This window comes from Dendronephthya gigantea, unplaced genomic scaffold (assembly GCF_004324835.1).
Source record: "Dendronephthya gigantea isolate DGI-Jeju-01 unplaced genomic scaffold, DenGig_1.0 000019F, whole genome shotgun sequence".
Classification (NCBI taxonomy): Eukaryota; Metazoa; Cnidaria; class Anthozoa; order Malacalcyonacea; family Nephtheidae; genus Dendronephthya; species Dendronephthya gigantea.
Window position 1 is genome coordinate 263,769 of NW_021163029.1, and position 9,974 is coordinate 273,742.

The 9,974-nt window shown below is 40.4% G+C and overlaps 1 protein-coding gene across 1 annotated transcript; it reads left to right on the forward strand.

Annotated features, from left to right (window-relative positions):
• The first annotated feature begins 2,482 nt into the window (after positions 1-2,482).
• On the forward strand, positions 2,483-8,206 carry LOC114521021. Its single transcript, XM_028541410.1, has one exon. The coding sequence runs from the start codon at positions 2,483-2,485 to the stop codon at positions 8,204-8,206; it is 5,724 nt and encodes a 1,907-aa protein (XP_028397211.1).
• Positions 8,207-9,974: the final 1,768 nt, after the last annotated feature.

The following is a 9,974-nucleotide window of genomic DNA, read 5'->3' on the forward strand; positions in this document are numbered from 1 at the left end:
ATCAGAGCGCCTCTTTGTCAATTCGGGGAAAAACCCTCAACATTTCAATGGAAACTGGAAAAGTCAACAATACATCCGGCACTCTCCATTTCCTGTATATAGTTAATTAACTTAGGCTCTGGAAGTCGGTATGATTATATATATCAAGAATTATATTTTGAGAGTTTTAAAACATTGCTTTAAAAGTATCATTTACCTAATACGGAAAGTACCAACTGTAAAATGAAAATCGATAGGCGAAAAAAAAGTGACAAGTCAAGATATGATGGTTGACTTGAGTCCACTCCATCTCCCGCCATCGACTGGGCCTTTTCCCGCCATTTCAGTCATTTTGTTTTTGCGAGGGATATATTTGGAATAAAAAAATTCATTTAAATGTGTTACTCGCGCCATTTTGAATTAAGAATTTTAAAAAAAATTTTGTGCTAGTCCTCTCCCGCGCGTTCAAACCGGAAACGTCCAAGAATGCAAGACGCTCTAAGGAAACTAGGGACTAGTCTGAGACAATCGTGCGTGCATTGAGGCCTAGGGTCTAGGCTGTCGCGCAGTAAAGGACTGGGTACGAATTTAACCATCATTTTTTTCTCGCCTATCGATTTTCATTTTGCAGTTGGCACTTTCCGTATTAGGTAAATGATACTTTTAACGCAATGTTTTAGAACTTTCAATATATGATTTTTTTCTTGACCAGTATTTTTTCTTTCTCTACCATTAAAACTTTTCTGGACCCGTTTCATAATTGAATAGCAAAACCCTAAATCTCACCTGTTATTTATTTAATTTCAACAAACATTTTTCATTAATTAATACTTTAGACACGTTTGGCATGCCATAATTAGGCTCTCAGGCACTGATTTATAGCTAATATAACTAATGTATACTACTATATAACTAATGTGATGAGGCCAAAGGTTCGACTAGGGTTTGAGGCCAAAGGTTCGGCGCAGGTAAGTTTGCTTACTATACGGGGATTATTGTGGTAATTCATTAATCGAGTTTGACTTTGAGCAATAATTATGAAATAACAAGACGCCTGTTGTGATGTTAACGTGCTGTAAGTTGACGAACTGGTGAAGATACTCGTGGCTATACTTTTCAGGCTTCGATATCCTGGTAAATTGATGTCGTTGCCAGTAATTTTATTTCACTTATGTACTTGTTCAGCCAGTTCAAGATTGAAAACCTAAAGACAAGATTGAAAACCTAAAAATCATATCATTTTTTTTGTAGTGAGAGGCTTTTATTGTAAGAGGTTCAAAATTTTCAAAATTATTCCATGAATTGTAAATGCACATGCTCTATCGGCATTAGGTATACCAGAAAAATTCTAGCATGAGTACACCATCGAAGTCAGTAACAATTAATACAGTGTTGAATTCGAGGTGAGTGGAATTGGTAATTTGCCTTTTAAATACCAGAATAGCCTCCCCACGCAACTGGATAGAAAGTTCTCTCAGTCGTTCAAAAATAGAAACACATTTTACCTCAAAAACAGTAAAAAAAATTGCTAAGATGTTTAATCTCTGAAAAGCGTGTTCACTCGTGCTCGATCTAGTTCCTCGATATCATAGGACTATGGTAACACTACCGCTATGGTTTCTCGATATCACTATATTGTTTTAGCATTTTTGTAAAAGTGAATATACTAAATCCTACATATTGATTGAGCAAATTTGACGCATTATGCTGTTATATTTACCTTCGCCTTCGGGTGAATATAACAAAACGGAAATTGCAGTTGACGTTTCTTACAAAGAGATGAGCAAGACAAGAAAGTGCCGTCGCCAAAAACACAAAAGATGCGACAAAATTTGCATTGAACCTTTTTCGAGGTATGATTTTTTATATTTACACTATCCAAAATGATACATTCAAAAATTCAAAACTTTATAGTACGAAGAGTAGTGGCTTTACCGGTTTACAATTTGTCAAAAATATTTTTGAAAAGAATGGTATGCAAAACAAAGCAAATTCACCTGTGTTTTTGAAGATATGGGCATACGTAGAGACGAATGACCTGCTGTAAATGAACGCGATTGGACGTTGAACGTTTGTTGCACGCTTTAATGCAAATTGTAATTTAATCACATGGTGTACGTGCGTTTCCGTCGCCCTGTAGTGCAATTCACTTGTGCAAAAACACTAAAACGAGCCTTATGTGAGAGATAGGATTTAAGGGTGACGTCACGAGAAGGAAAACGCATGGAATATTAATGAGAGAGAAGCGGGAAAATTTTGTCGAGAAAAAGTGTTGTAAAATATATATGTTTGTAGCCGTGTCATAATAAATCGTTGTGTTAAGAAGAAAGGAGTCTGAACCAGCTAAATCTATGAGACGAGTCTAAAGGGGAAAGGAATTATTCCCTAATATCTTACATGGTCCTTCGAACCGGATTTTATAACGTGAATTTCGAGTTTAATTCTGGAATCTGAGACGCCATATTTGTATTGTGACTTTCAATACACGATATTATTCTAAATAATGGCTGAAACTGAAGCTTTAAATCGAAAGAAGAGATGTAGAAACGGACATAGATCATCTACGAAACGGGTAATATCATCTGTTAAAGAATGTCTGATGAGTGTGACGGAGAAGTCGCAACTAACACCACATATAGCGAAGTTAACACAACAGAGAACGACTCTCGAAACGAAGCTACAAGTTCTTCAAGAGCTAGACAAAGATATCTTGGCGTTGGTAAGTGACGAGGATATAGAATTAGAGATAGAACAAGCGGACATTATGCAAGAAAATATTCAATCTACTGTTATTGAAATCAATATGTGTTTGGAGGAGCATAAACTGTTTATTGACTTTGTTACTGCTAGCGCTACAAACGTGGCCACTGAAAGCAATTTGGCACAATCCTCGGTAGTAATCCCACCTGAAAATAACTTAGAAGCACCTGTGTCTACTGATTCTGCTGTATCTACATCTAGCAATACTAATGTACCACAGAGTAACAGCACTACACCTACTCAAACTGCACCTGATACTGCAAGTACACCAGGCAACCAAACGAACATGCCCACAGTAAAATTGCCAAAGCTAAATCTGAAACGATTCCGGGGCGACCCTACAGCATGGTCTACATTTTGGGATATGTTTGAGTCGTCAGTCCACAACAATCCTACCTTGTCAAGCATTGATAAGTTCAACTATCTTTCCTCATTACTTGAGAGCACAGCAGCAGATTCAATTGCAGGATTAACATTAACAAACGCAAATTATGAAGAAGCAATCAACATACTTAAGAAACGTTTTGGAAACAAGCAGCTTGCAATTAACAAACACATGAACACTCTGCTAAACCTTGACCCAGTCACCTCTAACCACAACCTGAAGGGACTTAGGACACTCTATGACACTGTAGAATCACATATTAGAGCTCTGAATTCCCTGGGTGTACATCCAAGTTCGTATGGTAACCTTTTATGCTCTATGTTAATGAATAAGATACCTCAGGAGTTACGCATAAGAGTTAGTCGAGAAGTAAAGGAGGACATTTGGGACTTGGAACACTTACTGAAATTGATTGGAGATGACATAGAGGCTCGAGAAAGAGCATGTGGCAATACTACTAATGATAAGCTGCCACACAATCCGTTTAAGGGTCATGGGAAACCACCTTCGGCAGCAGCCCTACATACAGGGGGGACACCGCCATCATGCACTTACTGTCAACAGCAGCACACCTCCAACAGCTGCACCACAGTTTCCAATATCACTGCACGAGTTGAGATATTAAAGAAGAGTGGTCGATGTTTCCTGTGCTTGAAAAAAAACCATTTGAGTCGGGATTGTAATTCAAAGTCAAGATGTTACAAATGCAGTGGTAAACATCACATCAGTATATGCACTAAAAATTCTAACGAGAAACACCAGAACCCTCCTGCAAACATAGAACCTAGAGAGCAATCAGGAAAACCTCCAAAACCCAAGGGACAAACTCCACCAAACCCACAAGCAACAAGTGGCACACAAACATTATTTGTGAGCTCGAAGACCCCGGTACTCCTCCAAACAGCCCAAGCAACCATACTTCCTACAACAATGAAGAGCAAAGGGGCTAACGTGAGGTTAATACTAGATAGCGGAAGCCAACGATCGTACATCACAAGTCGGGCACGAGATTCACTGCGCCTACCTACCGAACACACCGAGACAATGTTAATCAAAACGTTTGGCTCAGAAGAAGAGAAGTTAACCACCTGTGATTCTGTCAACTTTATCCTAGAAAGTCACCATGATCAAACAAAATTGTCATTGTCAGCCTTTGTTGTGCCGAAAATATGTGAACCATTGCAACACCAACTCACCCTGCAAGCCCACCAGAGTTACCGCCACCTAAATGATTTAGTACTCGCAGACCGCTCAATGGGAGAACAGGACTCTGAAGTTGACATTCTTATCGGATGTGATCAATATTGGCAAATTGTAACTGGGGAGGTTCGAAGTGGCATGCATGGTCCAACAGCTATCAACACCATCTTGGGATGGGTACTTTCTGGACCAGTTGAGAATCACCAACAATCATCTACGGACCATTCTGTTAATGTGTCCACCACACATGTCTTAAGACTTGGTACATCGTCATGCCAACTGAATGTGCTGAATGAAGGTACAGATCGAGAATTGCGAAGATTCTGGGATTTAGAGTCACTTGGGATATCAAGGGAAGAGAAGTCGGTCGCTGAAGACTTCACGAGCACCATAGCCTTCAAGGAAGGAAGATATGAGGTAAAATTACCCTGGAAGGAACAGCATCAGATACTACCAGACAATTATGAGATGAGCTGTAAGCGCTTGAAGAACTTGGTGGAACGTTTGCAACGTGAGCCAGAGATTCTAAGGGAGTATGATACGGTAATAAAGAACCAACTTAGTAAGGGCATTGTGGAGACTGTCAATAAGGAAGACGTCGGAGAAGTTGGAAGAGTCCATTATATTCCTCATCATGCTGTGATCAGGCGCGACAAGGAAACAACCAAGTTGAGAATAGTCTATGACGCGTCGGCCAAAACATCGGGTCCCTCCCTTAATGATTGCCTATATACAGGACCTACAATGACTCAGAACATTATGGATATAATTCTTAGATTCAGAAGTCACAAGGTCGCATTTACAAGTGATATCGAGAAGGCATTTCTCATGATCGCAGTTTCCGAAGCGGACAGAGACGTCCTACGATTTTTGTGGTTTGATGATGTATGGAGCGAACAACCTGAGATTATCATTTTGAGATTTACACGCGTGGTCTTCGGAGTATCATCCAGCCCATTCTTGCTCAATGCTACTATAAACCATCATATCGAACAGTATCGAGCTCAAGATCCTGCCTTTGTAGAACGGTTCTTGCGGTCTATTTATGTAGATGACCTCAACTCGGGAGGAAATAATGATTATTCTGCCTATACACTTTACAAGAAATCAAGGCTCAGACTCGCAGAAGGCGGATTCAACCTTCGAAAATTTGTAACCAATTCACCTGAGTTGATGAAGAAGATCGAAGGTGAAGAGGAGCTACCGGCTGTTGGTAAGCCAAAATCCGACTCCCAGTTAGACAAGTTAGCACCTGAAGCTGTGAATGAAGAAAACGAAACTTATGCAAGGATTACACTTGGAGCAGCCAGTGAATCTTCAAAGGAAGAGCGAAAAATTATTGGAGTTACTTGGAACTATGCGGAAGATAACATTGTATTCGACATTAGTAATGTGGCTGAATTGGCTGCAAAGTGTAAACCAACAAAAAGGAACATTGTACGTCTTTCGGCAAAATTCTATGATCCGCTGGGGTTCATGTCACCAATAACAATCCAATTCAAGATTTTGTTCCAGGAACTGTGTGAAGGAAAGGTTACATGGGATGATGAAATTCCACAAGACATCAAGGTAAAGTGGAACAAATTGGTAACGGAGCTCCAACGAATGAATCGAATTGTTCTATCACGATGCTATTTTCGACATGTGAGCCATCCAGTTCTTTCATGCACCATTCATGGGTTCTGCGACGCCTCGAAGTCGGCATACGCAGCAGTGACGTATTTGGTAGTAAACACCGCGATCGGCGCGCACGTGAGATTTCTCGCAGCTAAGACGAGAGTGGCCCCACTCGAAGTCCAATCCATTCCTAGATTAGAACTGCTATCTTGTTTGATCTTAGCTCGATTGGTGAAGAATGTTCAGGAAGCATTACGCGAAGAAATTAATTTGGAGGAACCAATATACTGGACAGATTCAAAGGTAGCCCAGTTTTGGATTACGAACGATAAAGAATGGAAGCAATTCGTACAGAATAGGGTCATGGAGATACGGAGCCTTACATCTGCAAATGCTTGGAGACACTGTCCTGGGCGAGATAATCCTGCAGATATTCCATCAAGGGGAATTAAACCTACGGAACTAGAGACCAGTAAATTATGGAGCAGCGGTCCTGAGTGGTTAACAGAGCCACAGGCGTATTCTCACCAAGTGAATGCAGAGGTTGTCCCACCGGAAGAATGTCTAGTGGAGAGTCGATCAACTAAAGGGAAAGCCGTAAGCTTGGTAGTTAATGTTACAACACGAGCACTCAACAATATCATCAAGATAGAGGACTTTGGATCCCTCGCCAGACTCTTGCACGTTACCGCATATGTTCTGCGTTTTGTAAGGGAAACGAAGGCGGCAGTCACGGGAGATGGCAAACCTGTAGAGCCCACCCTAACGGCGGAAGAAATCGAATCAGCCAAACTTCTTTGGGTTCGAGAGATGCAACGCCACCTACCTGAGAAAAGAGAATTTGATCAATTGAAGGCACAGTTTGGTCTCTACACTGATGATGAAGGTATATGGAGATGTGGGGGCAGATTAGAACGGGCGAACTTGCCTCCATCAACGCGACACCCAATCCTGTTGGACAAGGATCATTATCTCGCATCATTGATTGTTTACAGTAGCCATAGAAGAGTTATGCACAATGGCGTTAAGGAAACGTTGACTGAAATAAGATCACAGTACTGGATTGTCCGCGGAAGACAATTTGTGCGTAAATTGCTTGGACGATGTTCGATCTGTCGAAGATTTGAAGGCAAGCCGTATCAAGCTCCACCAACCCCTCCACTACCAGAATTTCGAATGAAGGAAGCTCCACCCTTTACGGCAACAGGAGTCGATTTCCTTGGTCCAATGTACGTAAGAATGTGTGAAAATAGTCAGAAGGTTTGGATTTGTCTGTATACATGTTGTGTGATCAGAGCGGTGCACTTGGACATCGTACCAAATCTTACTTCGGAGAGTTTCATGAGAAGTTTTAGGAGATTTACAGCCAGAAGAGGAATTCCCACGACCATCGTGTCTGATAACGGAGGAACATTCAAATCGGCATCGCGTGAGATAAGGGACATTTTAAGACATCCTGATGTGAAACGTTTCTTCACCGGAATGAAAGTTACATGGTCATTCAACTTAGCGAAGGCACCCTGGTGGGGTGGACTCTTCGAGAGACTTGTAAAATCTACCAAGCGATGTCTGAAGAAGACCATAGGGGGAGCACGACTTACTTATGAAGAGCTCCTTACTGTTGTTGCGGAGGTTGAAATGATACTGAATTCCCGCCCCTTATCCTATGTATCCACCGAAGATCTTGAAGAACCGCTCACTCCCTCACACCTGTTGACGGGACGGCGATTGCTCAGTTTACCAGACAAGGATAGCACCAGTGATATAGCAGATCAAGACTTTTCTTTAGACGAGAAGGAGCTGTCGCGAAGAATGAAGCATCTTAGCACGTTAATGAATCATTTCTGGAAGCGCTGGAGAGAGGAATATCTGGTAGAATTACGAAATGCCCATCGCATTAAACTAACTGGCGGATCTAGAACTATTAGTGTTGGCGACGTGGTCGTGGTCCATGATGAGTCACAGCCTCGAGGACTCTGGAGACTAGCTAAAGTGGATAAGTTGATTATCGGAAATGACGGAAACGCGAGAGGAGCAGTAGTCAAGGTCAGTTCAAAGGGAAAACGACCATCGACGTTAAGAAGACCAGTTCAACTACTTTACCCACTGGAGATCAATGCGGAGATGAAGCATGATGAAACTGAAGTAGATAGACCAGCTGAATCGGTCACTCAGCCTGAAGGTCCACGGGTTAGATCTAGACGTGCGGCCGCAATACGAGCAGACGAACAACGAAGAAATTGGATCAAAGAACTCGAAGAGTAGATAAGTACTCTAACATTTCAGACAGTAGCTTAGACTTGTTGATATTTGAACTACATTCTTTATAAACTTAGTTACGTTTGGTTGACCAGTTAAACTTTGCATGCACTGGTCAACGGGGGGAGTGTGAGAGATAGGATTTAAGGGTGACGTCACGAGAAGGAAAACGCATGGAATATTAATGAGAGAGAAGCGGGAAAATTTTGTCGAGAAAAAGTGTTGTAAAATATATATGTTTGTAGCCGTGTCATAATAAATCGTTGTGTTAAGAAGAAAGGAGTCTGAACCAGCTAAATCTATGAGACGAGTCTAAAGGGGAAAGGAATTATTCCCTAATATCTTACACCTTAGGCTCGGTGATTATCGGGGAATATTCTCCTCGTCTTCGGCGAATAATTGTTAAATGTCAAATGTTTGACGAAAATTTTCAGCAATATCATGTATGAAGAATGTATGCAGTAAATTTGACCAATTCAAATGAATATTATACCTCAAAATAAACCGTGTCAATCACAAAACTTGTTTTATACCACATGACAATGGTATTTTTTAGCGAATACTGTGCCGTGGGCAGCTCGTATGTCTGGATGTTTTCCCCGGGGCGTAGAATTCATAGGATGAACGAAGAATGTCAACCCTGTCATGGGGCTCAATAAAAGGCATCGATCATTCATTGCTAACAATCAACCGAACCTCTGGACTGAGTGATTTGTTTCACGGAGGTTTATAAACACCAGCTAAGTTGATTAAATCTGTTTGGAAATTGGAATTATTTAGCGAACACTGCTTTCTTGCATGTCTGAGCATTTTAACACTGTTCTATATATGCTAGATTCTTTGTTACTAGGTATAGTTTAACCAAAAGACCGACTGTCTGTATAGCTAATCCATAAAGTTGTTATTTCAGAAATTTTTTGAAGGATGTTGATTCCAAATTGCCCAAATTCGTCCCTGTTTTTAGACGAAAACGGAATTTTTGGACCTCCCGAAAAATCTGGCAAAAACAGAGATTTTTATGCTTTGCTAATCGTTAGTATTTTGTCACTGTTAATAATTGCACAGAAAATATTTACGTTCATCATGCAACCTTTCAAGGCGATAGTTGATTTTGAGGTGAATTTTAAACGTGCATGTCACCTCGGCAACGATCTATGCTAAACGTAATGTAATTTGAAAGTAGAGACACACAAAAAAAAAAAATTCCTATTACCTTTAAATATTTTATAGTGTAGTAGTTTAAACACCTCGAAGTGATGAGCACATCCCAGGCGACTATCGTATAGCTTAAAATTGGATGTCGCGGTGTCTGTTGAGACGCTAATAGTGTTAATAGAGCACGAGGGGGTGATTATACATTTTGTAATTATCCACCAGTATTTTATCAATAATATCTTTCCTCAATGTTTTGTAGATGTTAAAATTGTGTGTTATTCACCTAATCAATGCTACCGGGTATTGCAATTGATGCTGGAGGTGAATTAGAGCACGTTTAACCTAAGATATATGCAGTCCTTGATACTTGATCTATGATACATGCAGTTCTTGGTAAGGGATGCGGCAATAAAAATTATCTTTGTCTATTTTAAAAGAACGTCATGATTATGTACAAAATTCTTTTACGGATTTTTGTTAACTTTATTACTTCTCAAGATATTTTTGAATATCTTCATCCGCCATTTTGGATATTAAAGTACAGATTTTTAATTCAGATCTTCGGCAGCAATTTTTCGTTCCGATAATAACTTCTAGTTCAATATAACAAACATACCAT

What these genes read in the sequence shown, in the direction of transcription:
- LOC114521021 (XM_028541410.1), top strand. Translation starts at nt 2,483, where the DNA reads ATGGCTGAAACTGAAGCTTTAAATCGAAAGAAGAGATGTAGAAACGGA.